The sequence below is a fragment of the Quercus lobata genome, chromosome 5 (assembly GCF_001633185.2).
Source record: "Quercus lobata isolate SW786 chromosome 5, ValleyOak3.0 Primary Assembly, whole genome shotgun sequence".
Taxonomy (NCBI): Eukaryota; Viridiplantae; Streptophyta; class Magnoliopsida; order Fagales; family Fagaceae; genus Quercus; species Quercus lobata.
In genome coordinates this window covers 77,063,012-77,087,478 of record NC_044908.1, presented here as the reverse complement: position 1 = coordinate 77,087,478, position 24,467 = coordinate 77,063,012, and the positions used below count along the sequence as shown (strand labels likewise).

At 34.0% G+C, this 24,467-nt stretch overlaps 2 protein-coding genes across 2 annotated transcripts; both read right to left on the bottom strand.

Moving 5' to 3' along the window:
• Positions 1 to 3,225: 3,225 nt before the first annotated feature.
• On the bottom strand, positions 3,226 to 6,083 carry LOC115989132 ((-)-germacrene D synthase-like). The gene is made up of 7 exons (XM_031112798.1): positions 5,961 to 6,083; positions 5,571 to 5,847; positions 5,056 to 5,413; positions 4,223 to 4,441; positions 3,994 to 4,132; positions 3,658 to 3,906; positions 3,226 to 3,519 (listed from the first exon to the last, which is right to left on the bottom strand). Exons 1-7 carry the CDS (start codon positions 6,081 to 6,083, stop codon positions 3,226 to 3,228), a joined length of 1,659 nt encoding a protein of 552 aa, XP_030968658.1.
• Positions 6,084 to 12,937: 6,854 nt separating this feature from the next.
• LOC115991175 (zinc finger BED domain-containing protein RICESLEEPER 1-like) lies at positions 12,938 to 13,837 on the bottom strand. Its single transcript, XM_031114912.1, has one exon. The coding sequence runs from the start codon at positions 13,835 to 13,837 to the stop codon at positions 12,938 to 12,940; it is 900 nt and encodes a 299-aa protein (XP_030970772.1).
• Positions 13,838 to 24,467: the final 10,630 nt, after the last annotated feature.

The following is a 24,467-nucleotide window of genomic DNA, read 5'->3' as shown; positions in this document are numbered from 1 at the left end:
GATGATTGTGATTTACAATCTCTAACTCTCAAGTGTATTGCTAGGGTTTTGTCTTTAAAAGTCTCCTTACAATTTAGTGGTAATGTGGGTTTATACAGTGTGGGTAAAGAAATGAGAAAAACACTCTTTAAAAGCATCTAGGTAGAGAGTTTCGTAGGTCACTCGCGAGTTGACCAAGTTGCGAAGTGACTCGCGAAAACCAGCCTAGCATAACTCTATTTAGCTTCCAGCATGTACTTTTCGGCCTTTCGCGAGTTGTCCGCTTGCGAGCCAATCATGAGTAAGTCGCGAATTTCACTGTTTTCACAATTCTTTACCAAACTTTCACACTCAACCCTTATATTAAATCCCATAAACATACAGGGAAATGATTGAACAAAATACAACCGCGGAATTAAAGCCAACAAAAATATAGTTGTAAATCACAACTTTACACACACACACACACACACATATATGATTTAGAATTTAATTGGATTTAAACTATTTGATTTTTGCATCCAATAATTCACTTACCACAAAAATTAAAAAATTAGATGGACATGTGGTGAAAAATTAGATTCCAATTGAAATCTAGTTCAGAATCTAATTGGATTTGGAATCTTCAATTTTTGCATTGAATAATTCACTTGGCAGAAAATTAAAAGGGACATGTGGTGCAAAATTGAGAATCCAATAAAAATCTAATTGAATTTTCTTTGATCTTTGGCTATTAATATATATATAAACTAGTTTATAATCCCGTGCATATGCATAAGTATAATTAAAAACAATCACAATTATTCAGTTCAAATTATACATTTTTTTATTGAAAATGTTCAAATTATATATGGCATTAATTTACATTTTATTTAAACTATACATTTCTAAAATATGTAATAGTTTATATATATATATATATATTGGTAGTGTCCTTACAAATCTCACAATCACTGCATTGGAATAATTATATGCATGAGTGTTTGTATAGCAAGTGGATAGTAGTAGAAGGAGGAGAATGAAGTAGAGAGCTTGGAGAAACAAGACAACTTTCAAAACAATGTTAAGTGTCGTATGTGATTAGTAAAAAAATTATATATATTTTGAAAGTCTTTTAGCACTTAATATTAGCCCAAATAGTGTTAAGCGTTGTATATGTGTAAGAGTTGTCAATGGGCCGGGTTGGGACAGCCCAGCCCATTTTAACTTGGCCATGGGCATAATGGGCTGGGCATAATGGGCTATTAACTAGTTAACGAGTCGGGTTGGGTTGGGCCGAAAGAGAAAACCTCAGCCCATGACCTTGCCCATGGGCAATGCCCATTTTGTCTTTAGCGAGTTGGGCTATCGGGTTGGGCCTAATAGGCTACCCATGGGATTGTATTACCATATTATTTTATTATTTTTATAAGGAAAGAATCAATTTTTTATAAGGGAATAATCAATCTATTTTTTTAAAGGAAAGAATTAAAGAATTTCATACATAATTACAAATTTTTTTGCAATCAAATCTATTTAATTTTTTGTTTTGTTGATGGAAACCTATTTAATTTTTTTTTATTTAAGGCTTTAAATAGTTTTTTATTTTTATCTTTAATAAAAAAAAATGTCAAATGGTTAATTCAAATTTGCTAGACTACTAGAAAAATATATATTTAGTAGACTAAATTTAGCACAATTACTTTGAGTATTTTAGTGGTTGAAGGAGTTTTTTTAAGAAATTCCTCTATAATATCTAAAGATCAATCCATCATACACTTCTTTTATATTTTTGTTATGAATTATGAGTTATGGGTTGGGCCAACGGGTTAGGCCAACGGGCTGGGCAACGGGTTGGGCTACGAGGCTAGCCCATCGGGTACCCATGGACATAAAAACTAGCCCACAATCTCACCCACTGAGTTAGTGGACTATCCATGGGCCTTAATAACAATGGGTTGGGCCGGGCCGCCCATTAGCCTGGTGGGCTGTCAGGTTTCTGGGTTGGACTGTGGGCCGTGAGCTATTTGATGATCCTTAATATGTGATTACGTGTACGTACATCCCCGCTAAACCAAGACACCTTTTGTTTTGTCAAAAAATTCCGTTCTTTTTTATTTATTATTATTATTATTATTATTATTTATTTTAAAATAGCACATCACCCAAAAAAAAAAAAGTGCGGCAGCATGGTATCTACAACATCATTAGGGTCATTATAGGTAGCGCATATATGTTCCAGTTCCAAAGCTTAAATAAACATTTAATATATTAGAGTAGGACCTACTATAACTAATAAAGGTATTATGAAAATATTAGAACAAAAGTGGCAAAAGTCCTTTTTGGGCAAAAAAACAGCATTATGCTCCATTTCTCAAGCTAATTAGGACAATACCCTTCTTTTGAAACTCAATTTCTTCAAAATCGAATTAAGCACTATAGTGGCGTTTTTAGGAGTTTATAGTGATATTTTTAAGGACTTATAGTGGCGTTTTGAAACTCGAGCTCATTGAACTCGAGTTAAAGGTAAAAAAAAAAAGAAAAAAAAATTGCATGTAACTCGAGTTACAAAACGTCACTATAAGTTCTTAAAACGTCGCTATAGGCTCATTAAAATACCACTATAGGGCTCCAGAATTTTTGTTTTTTTTGTTTTTTAAACTTGATTTTGAGAAAATCGAGTTTAAAAAAAAAGATATTTCCCTAATTAGTTTGAGAAAGGAAGCAAAATGGTGGATTTTTTTTTTGAAAGGGGCATTTGCCCATTTTCTCTGAAAATATTATGACATTTTATTGTATTCTTAAACTTCTTTTTTAGTTTAGTATCTGTAAGGGAACTTTTCTAACTTTTTGTTGAATTTTTTTTTTTCCAAGAGTTTGCTAAAATCCTATAATGTATTTAACAAAGAGCTTCCTTAACCTCTCAATTACCCCCATAGCATTGAATAAATGGTAGCGTAGGAAACCAAAAGAAAGCCACAACTTGAGAAATTTCAAGCGAAACTTTACCATCCCCCACTAGAATGGCACGATAATTTCAATCTCCCACAAAAGGTATAAACCTCCCATAGTAAATCTCACAATCATTATTATAACAATAATTATTTTTGTAAACATAGTGCTACATTATTAAATGAGATAGCAAGATTTTCCTTTTATTTTTATTTTACAAATGGTCCCCATATAATATTAATGGACTTGGATCCTATTCCAGCATATGATTCTTTAGAGATTTCCCATTGAAAGATTCATATTTTGACACCCCAATCATATTGGAACTGGATCTATAAGCACTAATGCAACATTATTTTTCATCTCTTTTCCAACGTGAGTGTAGCCATCCCCTTCCTTGTAAATGACATCTATTACTCGTGCAAGATTAAGAACACGCATAAGTAGAGGCATGGGGACAAAAGTAGGCCTTATACACTCCTCATTAATATCCTTCCATGCATTAGCAACTTGCCTGTTGAATTCATCATGGACTACTTGCTCTGAGACACCATGTTGCTTCATGTAGCATTCAACTGCTGAGGCAGCATGCCCTCTCTCTTGCTCAAACTACACACAAAGTTTTCCAAAAGGGTAAGTAGAAAGTTGGCAACACACACACTCACACACACACACACACACACACACATATGAAATAGACCTCGCATGCTAGCTTATGAAACTTGATAAGATTTTTTGATTGCATACCTTATGTGACTTCATGTCATCCATGAGTCTACCAATTATAGATGAAGCTGTAATAATCTTGGGGTTGCTGAAGATCCAATCAAATGCCTCTTTTGTAACGATGTCACCCATGCCAAGGAAAGAGATAGCTGTGAGCATAGGGTAACCAGAGGTTTTAAGTGCAATATGCATATACTCCTCCATTGTTGGGATGTAATTTTGGTGGAACCATTTGGCTTCATCAAAGTAGGCCCGAACCAAAAGTTTCATCTAAGGTTCAAACAACATAAATGAAATAAGTACGTAGCATGAAAAGTTGACAAAAAACCATGAAAAGTTAGTTTGCTTGACTCTTACAGCATCTTTTGCATAGCTAACACGGTATGCTCTTTCTTTCTTGGCCAACTCATTTTCAATTGCTTCGAATACATCAAAGAGTGCACGATAACATATTTGCATGTATTCTGGAAGTTGATCTATGCAGCTAATATCCCACCTGAAAATATCATGTACCAATTACAAAAAGTTAGACTGACATTATACATCATACTCTTAACATATATATTAATTAATTCAATCCATGAACCTCTCAATTGCTTTAGTGAAGGGTTCGAGTTCTTCAAGTGTGCCATAAACATCATATATATCATCTAGAATGGATGTCATGGAAATAACTTTGGTTAGTATTTTTCTTGCAAGTGAATATTGGGGCTCAAAGTAGACCGCAACTATCCAAAAGTAGCACTCGACAACTCTATCTCTTGCAAAAGGTAGTTTCCTTGCAAAATCTAAATCTTTCCACCACCTACAATTTGAATATAACAATTAATATTGATTGATTGTAAGTAAATAGAAAAAGGAAATTCTAGGGCTATTATAAAATTTTACTAATTGTTGTCACTTTAATAACCTAATAAATGAATGTTTCAATTACTTATTTGTGATATGTCAATTTGTAAGGTTTTTATAGTAAAATTTGTATAATTTTCAATAACACTTCCAAGAATATATACAAGTCAGTATTTTTTTTAAAAAAAAACATTAATAAAAACAAAGAAATTTTATTTTTTCATAGATAGTGAATCCAATAAGGATCTTTTACCTCCTAACCACAAAATTCATAATTTTCCTTTCCTCTAAAAATAAAAATCTAAAATCATAATATGTGAATCTCAAATATTTAAAATGAACCAAAAAGTTTTAGAAAATAAAGAAGAACTATACTTTTGGGAAAAAATATATAGTAATTAAATACGTTTTAGTTTATTTATTTATAAATAAATATTTTTAATTTAATGAGTTATGTATATAGTACAATGGTAATAAGAGAAAAAAATGAACCAATAAGTACTTATAAAAACTTATTTATTTTTTAGAAAATATACCTTAAATACATTTTGATATTAAATTACATATTACCTAGTGATTTCACTAAGTTCTTCTTTGTGCAATGACTGCACCAGGTTAAAATCTAATTTTGAAAGCTTGAGAAAAGCTTTGTTGAGTGAAGCATTCTGTTCATAGATAGAAATGTATCGCCGAGCCTCTAGCCGTGGTATGCCCTTATGCAAGGGTTGTTTTAGGGCACGAGTTACTTGTGCTTTGGGGGATGCCATGGATTTAAGGTGAATTGTAGTGAACTCAAGGGCCTCATCAAGAATTTCTTCTCCATGGACCCTCAAATGTGTAGCTTCATAGAAGGCTAGCATGCCTTCAACATTGCTGATCAAGCTTTCCTTTAATTGACCATCTTCGTCTTTGAACTTGTTAAATGCATCTGTTTAATAAACACCAAACTTATTTAATGAATAAGCTCACTATTACACACACACACACACACATATATATATATATATATATTAAAATATGGACCGACTAGCACATCACTAAAGACATACGGGGCATATATCAAGAAAATTAGACTCATGTCTTACCACATGAAACCTTAAATCCTAGTTGACGTAGTAGTCGAAAACGAAGGGAAACATTGTAGAGATCATCATCTTCAACATCATTATGGTCATTATAAGTAGCATATATATGTTCTAGAGCTTCTTGGATTTCTCTTTCAAAGTTATAAGCCACGCCTAGGCGTTGGAGTGCATCAATTAAGCCCAACTGTTGTGAAAGATGACCCGCAGATGCTAAGAGCTCTTTTCTTACCTCTTCTTTCAGCTCTTCAACTTCACATACTTTACGGAAATGAATATCCTACACCATGAATTGCATGAACAAATAATTATATTGCAACAAAAAAATGCTATAAATATTATAAATTCTACTACATAATTTTTAAAAACTAAGATAGTAAATAATCATGTTACCTTGTCCTCTGAAGTATTGTTGATGAAATGGTCACCCCAAATGCTTGGATGGAAATTTGCTGTCCGGCGAACAACTTCTGATTTGGCATTTTGGGATAGAGCCCCTGAGACTTGGATGGACATATTTTTTCTAAGTTCAAGGACGAGTCTAAGTTTTGAATGGTATGATGGGATTTGTTCTCTGTGAACTTCTTGAGCGTGATGTAGAATGCCTTCAAGGCCACGGTATTTATAAGCAATGGAACCAAAAGGTAGTAGGATTGCTTTATGGTAGGTGAGTGAGCATCATGGAAAGATTGTATATTTTTATTGATTAGAATAATCTATAAAGTATAATTTTTGATGCACAGTTTAGTATGATGATATCATATCTCATTAGAATTACCATTTAATTATTACTACAATTTTTCGACGGATAGTTAGGTATGATGAATGGGAGCCGTACTTACTTGACCGAAAAGTCTACTTATTCCGAAAATAAATACTAAGTTTTATTAAATTTTTTTTATTTTGAAAAATCTATTTATCCTAAAAATAAATTATTTTATTTATTTTTTACCTAATTATGAGCTATCCCTCTCTTTTCCATGAAAAAGGTAGAAGGGAATTTAATCAAAAGTTAAAAACTAAAAAAAAAAAAAAAATTCAAAAGTTTAGATATTTAAAAATATTCACTAAAAAACTATCTCATAAATAATAAATAATGTTACATACATATTGTAGAAATAAGACTTAGTTAATGTTTAGTTTAAATTCAATCTTTCTGTATTAAATTTTGAAGTGAATGAATTACTAAATATTATAGTTTTAATACACAATCATATTAAATGATGACATCTCCAATAATTCGATAATTATTAGGGTGGGAGGATTTAGACTCTTAATTGAACTTTAAAATGTTAAAAAGTTTAAAAGAGAAAATTAATAATCTCAAAATATGAACTTTTCACTTATGTTGTAGTTATGTGTCTATATGTGCGTCAGTGTGTGTTCCTTAGCAAAAGTTTTGGTTCTACGCATAGCAATCCCTACTTCTATTTATATTAACAAATCAAAACATTCTAATTTAGGTGACTTAGTATATAAAAGAGAAGTTTACCTTCAAATTAATTTGGAAGAAAATTTCTCAAACCCACCATATGACAATTGATAAAATCATTTACATATATTTTTAGTTATATAACTTAGTTAATGAGTTATATGACATTATTTAAATATGAAAATAGATGGTGTTACAAAAAAAAAAAAAAAAAAATTCCATGTGTAAAAAAGAAGAAAAATCCTTTATAATATAAAGTGTTTTGGCTAAATATTGTTAAAATCTAAATTTATAGGCAGTTAAACTAGGAGAGAGATAGAATTAGGTAGGAAGATTCTGACATCAAATTTTACTTTTGAATTGGGGAATTTGATGTAAAATATTCTTTCTCTTGCTTCCTATTGGTACTGCCCTTTTGTTTTTTGTTTCGTTGTTTTTTTTTTTTTTTTTTTTTTTTTTTTTTTTTTTTTTGCCGCGTGATTTCTTAGTTGATTTTTATTTTTATTTTTATTTTTGGCGATGGTTTCTTTAAAAACATAAATGCCGCTGGCAAGGTTTTAACCGAATAAACCACCAAGTTACTCACACTTTTTATTTTTATTTATTTATTTTTTTTTTGAGAATCAAGTTACTCACACTTTGATAATTATATTGGAAGCAAAATTATTTATTCAGAAAATAAATAAATATTTTAATAAATAAAATATATATCTATATATATATATTTTTAAAATCAATAGTTATAACTACAGAGGACACACACAGTAGCGGTCAGCGAAGGTATGCCTCACAATTAATTTAGAGTGCCATTGGGAAGCGTAAAAATTTAGAGTGTAAAATGCGCTTTCCAGACGCACGTTTTTGTTTTTGTGAATTTTTTTTTTTTCAAAAGCCGGAATTTTTGACTTTTTTCTTTTGAATAGTGCATTCGTGTACTGTTTATAGACCTACAAATATTATTTTTTAATAACTTTTTCATTAAAAATAGGTCCCACGATATTATTCATACATTTAAAAATTATTTTATTTTAATATTTTTCAGTTTTCAATTTCAATTTTCAGTTTTCAACTTGATTCATACGGACCCAAAAGCTGACCCCTAGATTATCCAAAAAAGAGCTGACCCCCAGATTATCAAAAAACAAGAGCTGTCCCCAGATTGTCAAAAAAAGAAAAGAAAATAAAAGAGAAGACCCCCAGATGATCAAAAAACGAAAAAAGGACTGACCCCACATGAGAAGCTTGGTCCAATATCCCAAATCCCAAGTTTCCATCTTTTGACTTTTCCTTTCGTCCTTCAAGCATGTCGGCCATATATCACATTTTCTCTTTTTCGAGTGAGACAAAATCTTATATTTATTTTAAGTACTTTGAGTATGGTTTTAAAAATTGGTATGGTTAAAGAACTGAAAAAGAGGATGGTTATCGATTTTGTGATATAACTAGTGGTCGAACCGGTAATGTCATAAATATTTAATTAATAATTTTAAAATTATAAAAATATATAATAAGTTTATGACTAATAATATATCTTGTTATAATATATAATAAAATTTTTGTAAAAAAATTAAGTGAGTTTTCACCTTTTATATTAAATAAAAATGTAACTAAACATATTAACCTTACAATATCATTCTTAAAACAAATTAAAATAATTAGTGGCATAGAAGGCCATCACTATAAAAAAAATTGTACTCAATTTTAAAAGCTTGTATAGAAGTCTTTATTTTCTTTTATGACATAAAATTGTAATCGTTGATTATAAAAATAAAAATAGAAAACAAAATAAGAGTTGTGGGGGTAACAGACCAGGGAGCCCATACCAATATATACGTTGGGCCAAGGGCCCAGTCCAGGAAAGAACCCCTCCTCAGCTAGGTATGATCGAGGACAAAGGGAACAGCCTAGCACTGAGAGTGACACTCCGGGTCATTCCATGGAACATGATAAGTACTAAGACAGAAAAGGACAACGGAAGGAATGAAAATATCTAAGGAAAAACTGCCATTATTGCATTAAGTGCTCTGTACCTAACAGAGCCATGCTTTTCAGCCTTTACAAACCACTTCCAATGACTTTGGGGAGGGGCTGATGAGACAAGTATCAGCACTATGAATCTAAATCTACACGTGGATGTTGGGGAGATGAGGGAAGCTAGTATAAAATGGGGGGTGGGAGGCAATCTGGGGGGGGGACTGGTGACCGCTACCACTCAAGACGTACTAGAAAAAAGCTCATCGGATTGTGTCGAGGACCAATCTTCTTTGATAAATTCAGTTCATCTCTGCTTGATTGTCATGAACACCATATTAACTGTTATCCATGCACTAAAGCCTAGCTCTTTGACCCACTCTCTACAAATTTATTGTACCGGGCTCACTGATTCAAGATCCCATACATCTTGGGCTTGGGCTGCAAATCGTGCCCCTATAAGAGTAGTTGTTGATCTCATAAATTATATTATAAAATTATTAATATAAGAAAATAGTAATTGGTTTTTTATGAAATCATTTTAAAGAAAAGTGTAGTAAATTTTAAGTTATTTCATTTGATTAGCAAAAATAATCCTCCTAAAAAAGAAAAGCAAACAAACATTAAAAAAAAAAAAAAAAAATTCGTGCTTGTGACTTACTTGTGCAGTTGTTCTATTTTATCAAACGTCTAAAGGGATGAAAACTATCCACCACACAAACTAATATCATTTCCTTAAATAATAAAAAATAAAACAAAAAGTAAAAAAATTAAAAAGAGTCCACAACCCTAATGCCCCATATAAATACTAAGGTAACATTTGGTACGGTGGAATCCACATTACTCCTGGCATCTAGATTCCTATTTCTAGGAATGTAGATATTCCTATATTTGGTTTCATTGGGAATCTCTTAAGATTTCTAGGAATGTGAGATGATAATGTTTGGTTTATCTCAGGAATCTTAAATGAATTATTTATTTTTCCCATTCTATCCTTAGATTTGAATGTGAACTACCAAGCCCTTTAAAAAAAATCTTCCTCTAAATAAATAATGAAAAACCAAATATAAACAAGTAATTGTCATGCTACAACTCTATTTTTTGCATGATGTGCAAGTACATGTAGAAAAGACGCTACCATCTCATCCATTTCCATATTCTTAGATAGTCTCAAACCCCCATGTATGTGGAGCATGTCACAAAGTTTTCCAAATGCTTTCATGTCCATTCGTACATTGTTTATGGATGTTGTATCATCCATCCAAACCATTTGATTCATATTCACAACTCTCACATTTGCTCTCTCTAATATTTGGTCACCCCAACCTCCAATTCTTCCAACTCTCCTATTCCTAGAAAGAATCACTATTGCACACATGTGCACTAACGTCATCCACATTTGACGTAGTAAATCTAATTGATGTAGCAATACAACTAAAATTTTCTTTTTATGATTCCTTGGTGGTCGAGCCATCACTACAGCTTCCAGTGTGACATATAGCTAAGTAACTAATATAATGGAAGAAAACTACTTGGGATACTTACTAATAAATTCTTATTAGTTAAAAAAAATCTATTGTTTTTAATCTTAGATTAGCTATTGCCCATAAATGACCGGTGCAAAATGAGTAAAATGAGTTTCCTCCATGATATATTCTCACAATAATATCAAACCAATGAATCAAGGCTGGAAAACAATAGCATATACTATGTTTAGGATTTGATGGTTACTCACCCTGTGTAATGTATGAATCTAGAAACAAAGCCATTAAAAAAAAAAAAAAAAAAAAAAAAAAAAAAATGAAGCCACCAATTTAGATCTATATTTCTAGCAACTAAACAAAACCAAGATCTATGATACGAATAGATACATTAACAAATTTCCATGAAAATAAATCCATTAATAATTTGTTGAGCAACACACACACAACAGCAAAAGTGAATACCTGGTAATAATGGAGAGTCCCTTTCAAACCTTTTTTTTCCCACATGTGAAACCTAAATAAAACTTTGTTAAAGAATATATCAACAGAGTTGTCTATCCTGTTTATGTTATTTTGGCGGCAAAAGATAAAGACAAGGGAAAAGATATTGATGATTTGTTTTATACTTTATCTTAATTGCTTAAATGATAAGGAAAAAGGGTTAAAATTGTCAATTTATAAAAAAATACAATTTCCTTTGAGCTTAGGAATCTGGATTTCCACCTGTTTTAAAGGGAATCCACATTCCTACTGAGAGGGGTTTAAGGGGGGAATCTAGATTCCTCTGGCATTTGATTTCCTAGCGTGATTTGCAACCAAACATGAGAATCTTTAAACATTCTTAGGAATCCTAAAATATTACCCCGAACCAAACGTCACATAAGTGCAGCCTAGCTGCCCACTTACTCTCAGACCTAAGGTTGTCCATGGGTCGGGCCGACTTGGGTTTGGGCTTGACTCGGACTCGACCCGACTGGGTCAGGTTACCAAAAATGTGACCCGCAATCGATCGAATATATGGGTCGGACCCGGTGGTTCGGGTCATCGGTTGAACGGGTTGGATTCGTTGGTTAGGCGGGTTTGGGCTTCGAATTGGGCCAATTTTGTGAATTTGCATGAATTTTTTTAACTTAATTTTTGACAGGCCTTTTGGACCCAAATTAATGGGCTTACTTTTAACAAAGATTTATATATTTTTGAACCATGTAGATATATATCATATGGGCCTTTTTTCACATCCTTTATTTCAAATTGGGCCTTTAAGCTCAGCTTGTATGTCACTACACAACTTTGAACCTTTTGGGCCTCCAGGCCTTATCAGTCCAAATTTAATATTTTTAGCTCACATGTAATGACAACAAGCACATAAAAGCCTGGGCAAATTAGCAAGCACTTAAAAACACATATAATATCACTTTCTAACCACCTTTTAAAATCACGCAATACAAGAAAGAAATATTTTTCAAAATGCCTTAGCCTTAAGACCTGGGCAGCACATTAAAACATACATAATATCACTTTCTAACCACCTGTTAAAACCACAAAATACGAGACAGAAATATTTTTCAAAATGCCTTAGCCTTAAGACTTGGGCAGTACCTTAAAAATCCAAAAACAAATCAAGAAAGTCTAATAAGCACAAAAGCCCATCTCAACTTATTAAACCTGTCAAGTTGTGCCAACCATTCCATACATGTAACACAAGCCAACAAACAAATTCCAACAAATAAATCAATCACAACCACACCACAAGTATGACAACAACAGATAATAAGAGCATCTTGCAATATTTCCATAGAGTCAGAGAAAGCAAAAAGGCAGTTACTGCAAGTGTGTAAGGCAGTAAACTACCAAGGCAATAGCTAGTTATAATTTGTTACAATTATGAAATACCTAAGTATTTCCAAAAAATAGCTTTTCTAAAGCATTAAAGAGCAACTACGCTATAGTTAAGTCCATGACTTATAGAGAAGAAAACCTATAAACTTAATAAGTTTTCTTTCCTAAAAGCAAGAGCTAATTTATAAATTATAAGTTAGAAAAGCAATATGTCCAAAAGAGCTTCCAAAATATATCCAAAAATCTGCCTCCTATACAAGATGTGTCGTTTCTCCTACAAGAAAATGGGCAAAAAGATATTTATCAATAGAAATATAAGGACAAGACCAAAAAATACAGAATAGTAATAACCAAAAACAATAGAGAGGGCAGAACCAAACTCAATAGAAATAATAGTAAGGGCAAAAACTTACTCGGTTAGTGATTAGTCATCAACACTAATTGAGATACATTTGCTTGAGCTTGAACTTCCATCATCTGCTGCTGCTTGATTTATAACTAGAAAAGAGAAAGAAATGAAGGCTATTAGATTAAATTTCATTTGAATAAGACACATTTAATAGCATTTAATAGACAAAAAGTTTGGAAGTTAAAATATTACCTAAATCATAAAATTCACCTTCCAAGGCCTCTAACTCATCCTTTTATTTGCGAAAAGAAATTGGAACTAAGGCTTGAAGCCAATCTTGTGCACAAACAAGATTTTGAACCATGAGTGGAGAGAGTGAACTCTGAAATGGATCAAGTATGCGTCCTTTGGTACTAAATGCTAACTCAGAAGCAATAGTAGAAACAGGTACAGCCAGCACATCCCTAGCCGATTTGGACAGCACTTGATACCTATTTGAATTGGCCTTCCACCACCCAAATATCTCAAATTTCACATCCCCCCTTCTACTTTCACAATTTTCAGCCAAATATTTGTCAATCTCATTGCTACATCCTATGGACTGCTTAGCCTCCAAGAAACGCTCAAACCTAGAATTAACCATCGCATATGGATCGCTACAACCAATTGACTTACCTTCCATGCGTGTCCTCTCACTCCCAATTAGTACTTGTACATTTGGTGAATCAACACAAAAGTAATAATCATATAACTTGACCAAGGTACCCCTCACCAATTCAATCATCTCATCAGCCACTTCATTCCTATAAATTTTAGAAAAAGAAAACTTCAAAAACCTCAACTTCTTTCTTGGATCAAGAACCACAGCCACATATAAAAGATGATTAATTTTTTCCCCTTTCCCCCAACACTTATCAAACTTAGATTCCATTTTAGCTACTATGTTTTTCAAGAGATGATTTTGAGATTTACTTAAATGGGTAATATTCTCTTGAATGACAAACATCTCATCAAAAAAGGTGTTTGTAGTAATATACAAAGAACTTGAAAACTTTTTCATTGCATTGTAAACAAGCTTCAAAAAACCCACAAATGTCCTACAATTTTGGAAATCAATACCACCAGAAAATCCCACACCACCACTATTCTCCTTGTTCATATAGTATGAAGAATAACTATCATCCTCAAAGTCCATTTATATGAACACTTTCTCAAATTTTTCTGCGGTTTCTAACATGAGGCAGGTAGAGTTCCACCTAGTTGGTACATTTAGACAAAGAAGAGACTTAGACTCAATACCTAATCTCTCCACAAAACCCATAAAAGTTTGATTCCTATTTGGTGCGGACTTCACACACCTCACAGCTTCACGCACCTTAGCAATCGATGCATCAATTTCTCTTAAACCATCCCCCACAATCAGATTTAGGATATGTGCACAACACCTCATGTGTGAGAACTCATGTTCTAAAATAGTTCCCTTCCAATCTTTAGTTACAGTTTACAAAAAATTAATGGTGGCACCATTTGAGCTAGCATTGTCCACTATTAAAGTGAATATGCCATTAATACCCCACTCACGCAAACACATCTCAATCTTTCTACCTATAGTCTCCTCCTTATGGTCTTCAACTTGACAAAAATTCAGAATTTTCTTATGCAACTTCCAATCATCATCAATAAAATGACATGTAAGGGATATATAATTCAAATTTTGAATACTAGTCCATGTGTCCGTAGTAAGACACACCTTACAACCCTTCAAGGCCCTCCTTAGTTTCTCTCTCTCAACACCATAAATGCCAATCACATCCCTAGCTACAGTTTGATGAGATGAGATATCCCTAATTCACAACTAAGGTTATAAGGTTGTCGAATATCTTTGAAACTCATACCCTTCAACAAACCTAAAAGGCAACTCATCAATTATAACCATTTCAACGAGTGCCTTTTTAGAAGCCTCAATAGTAAAGGCTGTTGGTACAAGCTGAAACCCTTCCCCCCCATCCATTTTGGGTTCAAACGCTAAGGTTTATTGCCCTTTAAGTGAATCTCTATTAGGGTTTTTAACATAAACTGGCGTATGATTCAATAAATTATTAGTACCATGCCCCTTACTATTAGCTAGATAAGTTTTTTGACAATAATTACAAATAGCCTTAAATTGACCCTCACCAATATCTATTTTTTCAAAATGGTCCTAAGCAATAGATCTTTTCCTATTATTACACACCTTGCCTTTACCTTTAGGTGGAAGTGGGGGAACCTTAGCATTAAGTGGAGTGGCAGTAGGTTCAGCTTAGGCAGTAGGTGTTGTTTGGGAAGGGGGTGCATCACTAGAGGGTTCCATAATCTAAAAACATCAAATTTATGCATTAGCAAACTACCATAACAATGATACTACTAACCCAGTAACAAGAACACACACAAGTGACACAACAACAACAATAGGTCAAAGTAGCAACAAAAACAACAACAAAGTAACAAACAAACAACAAGAAGTTAAAAGAGAAACAACTGAAGATAAATGATACATTCGAGAAGCCTTAGCTGTTAGGGATTCGACCTTGAAGAGGAAGCAAAAAGAGTAGCCTACTTGAACAAATTTCAACTCTTGTATAAAATTAGGAAAACAAAACGAATCAAACAAATTAGCAATAACATACAATCAAATAAACAAAATAAAAATGTGTTAGGATTTCATCTTTTAAAATTAGGGGTTCATCTTTTGTTTTGTTTTGTTTTGTTTTTTTTGTTTTTGTTTTTGTTTTTTGGTTTTTTACAGTGAAGATAGAAGTATATTGCTCATTAAAAAAAAAAAAAAAAATAGAACAAGGAATAAAATTGGGTAGACACAAACAGGAGCACCACATGGTCCATCCTACACAGCATAAAAACGAAGAAAAAGAACACAAATGAGCACACTCAAATTAGGGGTTCATCTTTGACCCAACAAATCAAATCAAGAAAATTAGGGTTTCATATTTGAATCCAATCACTTGATCTGTTTTGGTCCCCTAATCTTTGAATCAAACAGAAAAGTATAGAGACTAGAGAGAGTGACTACACTAGATACTATGTTTCGAAGTGGAATCAAGCACATGAAACTCTATGGCAGTACGGCTAAGCAATTTCTCACAACTATGATCTTTAAGTTTTCAATAAATTGAACAAAATGAAAAACCCATATCTCAAAATAGAGAAAAAGATAGATGAAAAATGAAGAAAATATACTTGAGAGTCTTGAGACTAAGAAGTTGATCCGTGAGCATGAGAAGGCTTAACCAATGGTGGAAAGTGAGGTGAAGCCGTGAGTGTGGTGATGAGGCGGCGGCCGTAACAGCTAGGGTTTGGAAAGGAGTGTGGATTGTGGAGGGTATGGAGTGAAGGGTTGAGACTATAGAGACTTGAGATTGAGAGTAGAGAGAACGAAGACTGAGATTGAAAGTGAGGTTTTGATTTATGAGAGAGTGAGATACTAAGAACAGGGAGAAGTTTGAGATGGGATTGAAGAGTGAAGACTGAGGCTTGCGTGTGGAACTGTGGAAGACTGATTTCCATTTCAATTTTAGCCGTTCTGAACTTCTGGTGATTTTATTTTTGCTTTGCTAATTTGATTTTTGCTTTTGCGTGTAAGACCCTAGATGCGTGTAGTTCACACTATGACAGTGCTTTAGTCTTATCATCCTCAGTCTCACGTGCTTACCTCAAAAGAACTGAGATATATATATATATATATATATATATTTTACTCTAAAACTTTCAGTTGGGTCGGGTTATATAGGCTTTTAAACCCTTAACTCGCTACCTGAACTGAATATTCGGGTTTTCTTAGAGAAGGACCCGAACCCTACCGATCATGGGCTTCGGGTCAGTCAGATTCGGTCGGTTTGGTCGGGTCTTGGACCCGTTGGACAGCCCCAGACCACATCTAAATTTCTCTCCTTCTCACAGATTGCAAATCTAACAAATTTCTCAAATTTCATAGCTGGCCACTTGCTCTTTCATTGATTTAAATTTCTAGATTCCAAATCTCTCTCTCTCTCTCAGTAGTGACGGCACTGGCACTATGGCACACTATGAAATCTATGGTTTGCCTCCAAAAGGGAGTTGAAAGTTCAAAACTATGATAAAGATTTGCAAGTCAAAATCTATAGATATGTTGTGAGTGTTTTGACTAAATGTTCTTTTTCTTTCTATTTATAATTGTTTCAAGAGATTAAAAAACAAAAACTAAGATCAAAAGTGCCTTTGATTGCTTTAACAACTGTGACTTTGGGATCATTTTGGCATTTTAACAGAACTGTTCAAAAACTAGTTGAGCCGTTTTGGTTTCCGCTTTTCACGGTTAACCGGCCGGTTTCCAGTTAATTTAGGTTATTATTTTTTATTTTTTATTTTTTATGATTTTTCATTTTTCAATCATAATCGGACCAAACTAGTATCTGGTTCCAAGTTAAATTGGTTGAACCAGCTGGTCCGGTCTGGTTTTTAAAACCATGACTTTGAGTGTGCGTTTGGCTCCAAAATAAATAAAAAAAAAAACCAATTTATTTTACTATTTAGCTTATTTTTGTTACTATTTATAGGTCTCACTGTACTTTTTGGTATTATTTATGGGTCTCACTGTACTATTTCAGCGAACTTTTACTTTTATTTACAATACTTTCAATAAAAAATTTTCAATTTCAACAAAATAAGCAGATTCCAAAGAGACCTTGAGTGAAAAGATATCCCATATTTATCTAAGGACCTAGCATTAGTGTGAAAATTATCATCGGAGAGTAGGGAGACTGTAAGGGTATAATATTAGACTTTTTACTTTTATTTTTAACAACATATAATATTTGACAACATATAATATCAGTAGCAACTAGTGCCAGGAGGCAAATTCGAGATAATTTTTGAGCTAATAGGCATCTTGTTGATGAAGGGTCTATTTAGGATCTGTTTATTTTGGTGAAATTGAAATTTTTTTGCTGAAAGTACTGCAAATAAAGGTAAAAATTAGCTGAAATAGTACAGTGAGACACATAAATAGTATCAACAAGTGCAGTGAATCCCATGAATAATAGCAAAAATAAGCTGAATAGTAAAATAAGCTGGTTTTTGTTTGTCACAAATTATTTTTACCAACTTTTTTTACTATTCAACTTATTTTTACTACTATTCATAGGTCCCACTGTACTTTTTGGCACTATTTATAGATTCCACTGTACTATTTCAGCTAATTTTTACCTTTATCTACAATACTTTCAGCAAAAAATTTTCAATTTCAGTAAAGTAAGTAGATCCCAAGCGAGCCCTAATGGATGTTCATTCAATCGTTTACCTTTAAAAATCTGAGTAATATAAAATAATTGAACAATTTAATAAGCCCAAAACATTGAGGGGAAGGGGGAAGATTTCCATGAAAATACCAAATGTAGATGACTTACCATTACCTGGCGGCAGCTGTGGTGCTGGAGGCATGGATTGAGGCGGCGGTGGAGGCAGCAGCTGTGGTGCTTGAGGCATGGATTGGGGCGGTGGTGGTGGCGACGGCATTGCTGGTGATTGGTCCGTGAAACGTTGATTCTCATACCTCAGATTGCAACTTGGGGCTAAGATTCGCCACCCTATTTTGGCTTGGCAACAAGTTTTGGCCATATCCATCAAGCCACTTAAGCACTGGACACATGAACCACCAACGATATCTCTAGTACACTGCACCATCCCATAACTTATCACGGACTGTCCGCTAGATATCACTGTCAGATTATCAGTGTCATACAACTTCTCCGCTACATTGACACGCTTTATTAGAGAATCCAACAGAGTAAGTGAGTAAAAATTAGGTTGGTTAGCAGTATTCTGGCCAATAAACGCTGGTGACCACGATGCCACTCCAAAGAAATTAACATTGGAATACCTGAACATGCATTTATTGTACCATATAATTGCAGATTTATTAGATGCACACCGAGTTGTGATATCTTGGGTCGCATAGCTCAGACAGATTTGGCAGGTTTCATTAGAAACATCTAGTATTAGAGCTTTCAGAAGCTGTAGTTTTGGGAAGCCTTATATGATAAAGATTCCAACAAGACTGTGAGGTTGGATTTGTAATCTGCGTTGGCGGTTTCATTTGATTGATCTAAACAACTGTGGATAGCGTAGGCTCAAGGCTGGCTGGGAACTAATGGAGCTGGTAAGCGCAAAGACCATACATAATATGACCGTGGTGTTGTGGAGGTAAAACATTTTGACTCTTATGGCTTCAACAGAAATTCGTCCATGAACATATATGCTTATGTTTAATATGAGTGAAAATATCTACCTTTATAAAAATCAGAAAATCTCGTCATATAAAACGTTAATTTAATATGAATGAAAACATCTACCTATATAAAAATCAGAAAATCTCGTCATAAAACATTTGTTTAATATGAATGAAAACATCTACACCTTTATTTTATCAAGTAGGTCTATACGTAGAGTATATTAAAAGAAGGGTTTGGTAGGGATGGCAATGGGGCGGGACGGGGCGGGGCGGGGCCGAAGGATGGGATTTTCGTCCCTGCCCCGCATGGTTTTATTTTACTCCATCCTCGCCCCGCCCCGCATGACGGGGAATACTTTCTCACCCCATCCCCGCCCCTTGGGGCCCCAAGAAGCCCCGCCCCACCTCGTAAAACTCTACTTTTTGTTAATTTTTCCTACAACTAGTACAATTTTTTTAATGAAACCTATTTCATTAATAAAAATATACTTGAAATTACAACTAAATTTATCCCATTAAATCAAATTAATTTTTAGAAAAAATTGAATAATATATCCAAGTGTTTAACAAGACAACCATTAAAAAAATAAATAAATAAAAATCTCATAGTATAACACATCACAAAATAAAGGCAGAGAATCACACTGGGTAGAATAAAATATGCTAATAATAATATGTTTGTTTAAATAGTAGGGTTTTAGGGTATGAAAAATTTACAATTATGATCTTTAGTAACGCGAGGCGGGGCGGGGCCGGGGAGGGGCGGGGCGGGGCGGGGTGGGTCTAAAAAGCCTAAACCCATCCCCGCCCCGCCCTGGGGCCGGGGAGGGGCGGGGCGGGGCGGGGTGGGTCTAAAAAGCCTAAACCCATCCCCGCCCCGCCCTGTGGTGCGGGGCTAAAATCTTGCCCCATCCCTGCTAAAATCTTGCCCCATCCCCGCCCCACCGCCTTTGCGGGGCGGGAAAAACCCGCCTGGAGCGAAGCGGGGAGGGGAAAAATTGCTATCCCTAGGGTTTGGTTAATGGCCATCAATTTTTGGAAATATTTTCTTGGAAATTAAAAAAGTTGTCAATACTTTTTCAAATCTCAAGAAATTTTTTTCCAAAAATGATTAATTATTGTGTGCCCTTAAGGCACACATATATAAAACATTAGTGTAGTTGCACGATTTTCCTGGCTCAAATTCTATTGATCAGGTCTTGGCCCAAAGCGCAACCCACAATAAATATTTGTAGAGGATGGGTCAAAGAACTTAGCCTCAGTGAGCCTATTCGGTCTGATACATGGACAATATTGTTGCAGAAAATAAAAACACAAGAATGGATCTCTTCCGTATGATTCTATTTCTTCAGTTCCTAATACAGTTTCTCCCTCTCTTCTTTGAGGGACTCCACTACATTATATAGTTCTCCTCCTCTCATCTCAACCTTACACTTGTTGATCATCTAAGCATCTACTTGAGCACCTGTCCCATCAGCCGCCCTCATCACTCCCTTTGTGAGTTGCAGAGGCCAAGGTGGTACTGTTCAGGGGTTTTTTCCTCATTAATGCGGCCAAGAGGGTGGTTGGGGCGCAATTAATGTGGTGGTAGCTTTCCGTGAGATATTTTGGATTTTATTCATTTTATATGTTGGGAGGATGAACTGAATTGGCTGGGGAGAGTTCCTCGTCTGGGCTTCATGATGTCCGAGGAGGAGTTACTCCTCGGACAGGTTTCCTTGCCGTTATTGGGATTGAGTAATGCTTCATATGTGGCTTCTCTTCGGACAGGACGCTCCTCGGTCGGGCCTGAATTTGGAATAGCCCATTATTTTTGGGCCGGGCCCCACAATAGCCCCTCAAAACTCCGATTTTTATCTCCTTCCGAGGAGAAAAGCGGGGTTTTGATGTTAGTGAGAGGATGGAAATAAGGAGAGCTTGGGGCGCGCGTGCGGACCGTTACTTTTGACGCGCTACAATTTACGAGGCGCGGCCATTAACTTCTGGAGGCGTTATGTTCCCTTCATCCAACGGTGTGGCGTGGATCGAACGGCCATCGTTTTTTTCTCGTATTTTTAGGCAGGAGTTGTCACGCCCCAAACCCGATACTCAGATTTGTGACCATGATCGGCATGCTAATATCAAGCCTAAACCTGATATTAACAAGAACCACTTAACTTTTACAAAACTTTTACCGAAAGCTTTCCTTTTTCATTTCAGAATAATTTTCTTGTTTCTTTTCTTAAATGATATAACTTTTCACTTGACATTCAGAGCATCTACATTTTACTCCAAAGAATAACATAATTCACCAATTGTTTAAATTCAGAATTTCACATAATACATCTCTGAATACTTTAAGGTATACACTCTCATTAGATCTAAAATAAACAATGCTACAAATCTAAACATCATATTGCTAATTTAGGATCTATACATATAAAACTAAACCAACTCCTTCCAAAACTCGACTAAGGCTCCCTCTGCTCCAAAATAAAACCTGCTAACTGAAAGAGTGGAAGGGGTGAGCTACACAGCTCAGTAAAGGTAAGATATATGAGAATTCAATAAGGATGCATGTAACCAAATCATTTCATTTTATGAATATTCGAACAGGAGAACATCTTTTCATGCATAGTACTTTATACTATTCATAATAATAGCTTATACGCTCATCATAGGAAATAATTGTTCTCCTTTTTCTTATCGGTTTAATATTACTAAAAACCTTTCGGATTAAACTTCTTTCACTTCCTACAAAGTCGCCATACATAAATTCTCATTACAATATAATTATTTTAACTTAAATCAGATAATTGGCAACTCTGTATTAAGCTAGAAACATCTTGACTAATAAGAAAACTTTTCTTTATAAACTTCTTCTCATAGAATACTATAACTTTCATGATCATAAGACTTAACGTTTCATAAAAACATTTATCTGATAACTTTTAAACATAACTTGTACTTTCATCAGAAACTTTACCATTATAGCATATCAGAATTTTCAGAAACTTTTATCTTTAATGAACAGCTTTTCTTTTCATTAGAAACTTCTTCTTGCCATGAGAGTTTTCACTTTTCACAATGCATTTAAACAAAATAATTCTCTTATGATTAATAACATAACATAGTTGTTCATAAATAACTTATTGGTTAGCCCGTATCTGATAAGTCTGTACTTATTTGGGAGGCTTCTAGCACCACGGTGCTAGGCATCCAGCATTCCCCACAATGCCAGGTATTCCCGGGATCACATCATCATAATACATATCTTCCAACCATGGGGGTAGGTTGGCTTCCCCCACAAGTTGGCCGTAACCAACAAGGGGCGGGTACAGCAGAGCCAGTCCCACTTAATGGCCAAATCATATAACATTTTCCATGGAAAGCTAGTAATTAACCCCTACTAGCAGAGTTCAGATCACCAGAGGACATAACCCGAAAACATTTTATACTTTACATCATACTGCAATTTCTTATTTTGCATAACATTTCATAATAATAGTATTTCCATTCTTTTCATTAAACATCATGTTTGTGGAATCAATAATAGCATCAATATGCTTAAATCATATACATAAGTTTTTTTTTTTTTCGAAAACTCACGAACATAACTTTGTCAGAATAATGATTACATGCCATATCTCTAATCAAAAACATTTTAATGCATAATATACTTTAACATAACCTCATGACTTACCAAATGCTCATATAATTTATCCCTTACCTGAAAGCAGAGGAACCGAGAGCCTAAAGTCGAAGGAGCTTAGACTTGGATACTGGTAACACCTAAACCATAAATCGAAGCTTATTACTATCCATAATTTCCTTGTCATAGACTTACACAATCAACTCAAAGCCTATTTCTTAGAATTAAGGAAATCCTAATCCCACCTCAACGAGGTTCCCACAAACAAAAATACATTCATCAACAACAAGTACAAAATCCTAGGGAAAACAACATTCTTATATTAATCCCATATTTCTAAAAGAGCTAACTTTATTTCAAAAGGTGCTTTAAGGTTAGGGTAATGATGCATGCATAAATATAAAATCTTTTAAGCATGATCATGTAACTATATAGATTCATATGATAACGTACAACACGTTAGGCAAAACAGCTTCATACATACAACCATCTCATGGTTTGGAACCCCTTCCTTTGGGTACTAAACCTCAAAACAAGTTACACAAAATTAATCTATGATCGAAACATACCAAAAGATAAGTATATTAAATTATAGCTCAAAACATTCACCCTAACTTGATAATTAAATCCACAAAGTTAGGCATGTCTCTTACTATTCACTGTTCTATTCCAGCAGCATAGGCTCCATTTGTAAAATACAAACGGGCTACTCAAACACATCCAATTGTCATGAAATTTTACATAACTACTTCTCTGTATGTCCAGTATATACCATAAAAATTTCGGAGTCAAAGCATAAACCCATGATTTACTAAAAATCACGCAAGACAGCATACTCAAATCTGTCCTGTCAGAAATTCATGCAACTTATAAATTAAACCATTATTTTTATGTTCATCCAAATGCTGTGAGACCAATTCAATAACAACCAAAAGTGTCTTAAGTTTCATAGGAATTATCCCTAGCATCCAAATTCACTATATAAAATTTAATACATAATTTAACATGCATGAACACAGAATCTGTCACAGTGACAGCTTCAGTACATATTCTTATAAAATCATCAACAAATAGCAATAGGCCTTAATTTAATTTGGGTATTTTTATACCTATAGTATACGTATTAAAATACCCTAATAAGCATTCAATTGATCAAAATATCATCAAACCTTCAATCACTAAAACAGAATCACCAATTCAACTTCCAAAACAAACAGAGCAGAGAACAAAGAGGGAAAGTAAGCAAACAATTATACTATCCAAATACACAAAATCAGATGAGGTTTAATTACTTACCCACAACAATTTGAAGCTGAAACCTTAGGGTTAATTGTTTAATTTCATCTTTAGAGAGGAATATATTGTGTTGGTGAGAAAGGGAGGGCTGCCATGTAGAAGCAACAGAAGAAGAGAGAAAGAAGAACAAAGAAAGAGGAAAAGGAGTAGAGAGAGAGGGGCTGGACTTCTGATCTGATGCAGCCAAGAAAAATAAGAAAAGTGTGAAGACTTTTGGGGCAGCAAAATCAGATAAGAGAAGTGGAAAGTTGGGGTGGATACGTGTATGGCTAGGGAAAGAAATATCCCACCCACTTTCCAAATTTTCTTGTATTCACACTTATATATATATATATATATAATCTTTGCATTCACACTTACTTTTCTACCAAAATAATTCCTTGCATTCACACTCACACCTCTCTACAAAATAATATCACTTTGCATATACATATATATATATATATATATATATACATATATATCCTTACCTTTATAAAATTGTATTCATCACATTAAAATAGCATATATGTTTTATAATATCTCATGCATCATACATAGTTGAAACACCAATAACTATATATATATATATATATATATATCTCATAACTTAACCACTTAATATAGTTTTGCACATACTAAATATATACTTGTAAT

What these genes read in the sequence shown, in the direction of transcription:
- LOC115989132 (XM_031112798.1), bottom strand. Translation starts at nt 6,083, where the DNA reads ATGTCCATCCAAGTCTCAGGGGCTCTATCCCAAAATGCCAAATCAGAA. An exon ending in ACAATACTTCAGAGGACAAG is followed by an intron (nt 5,848 to 5,960) that starts GTAACATGATTA and finishes TTCATGGTGTAG; the next exon opens with GATATTCATTTCCGTAAAGT. An exon ending in AGGATTTAAGGTTTCATGTG is followed by an intron (nt 5,414 to 5,570) that starts GTAAGACATGAG and finishes TTTATTAAACAG; the next exon opens with ATGCATTTAACAAGTTCAAA.
- LOC115991175 (XM_031114912.1), bottom strand. Translation starts at nt 13,837, where the DNA reads ATGGACTTTGAGGATGATAGTTATTCTTCATACTATATGAACAAGGAG.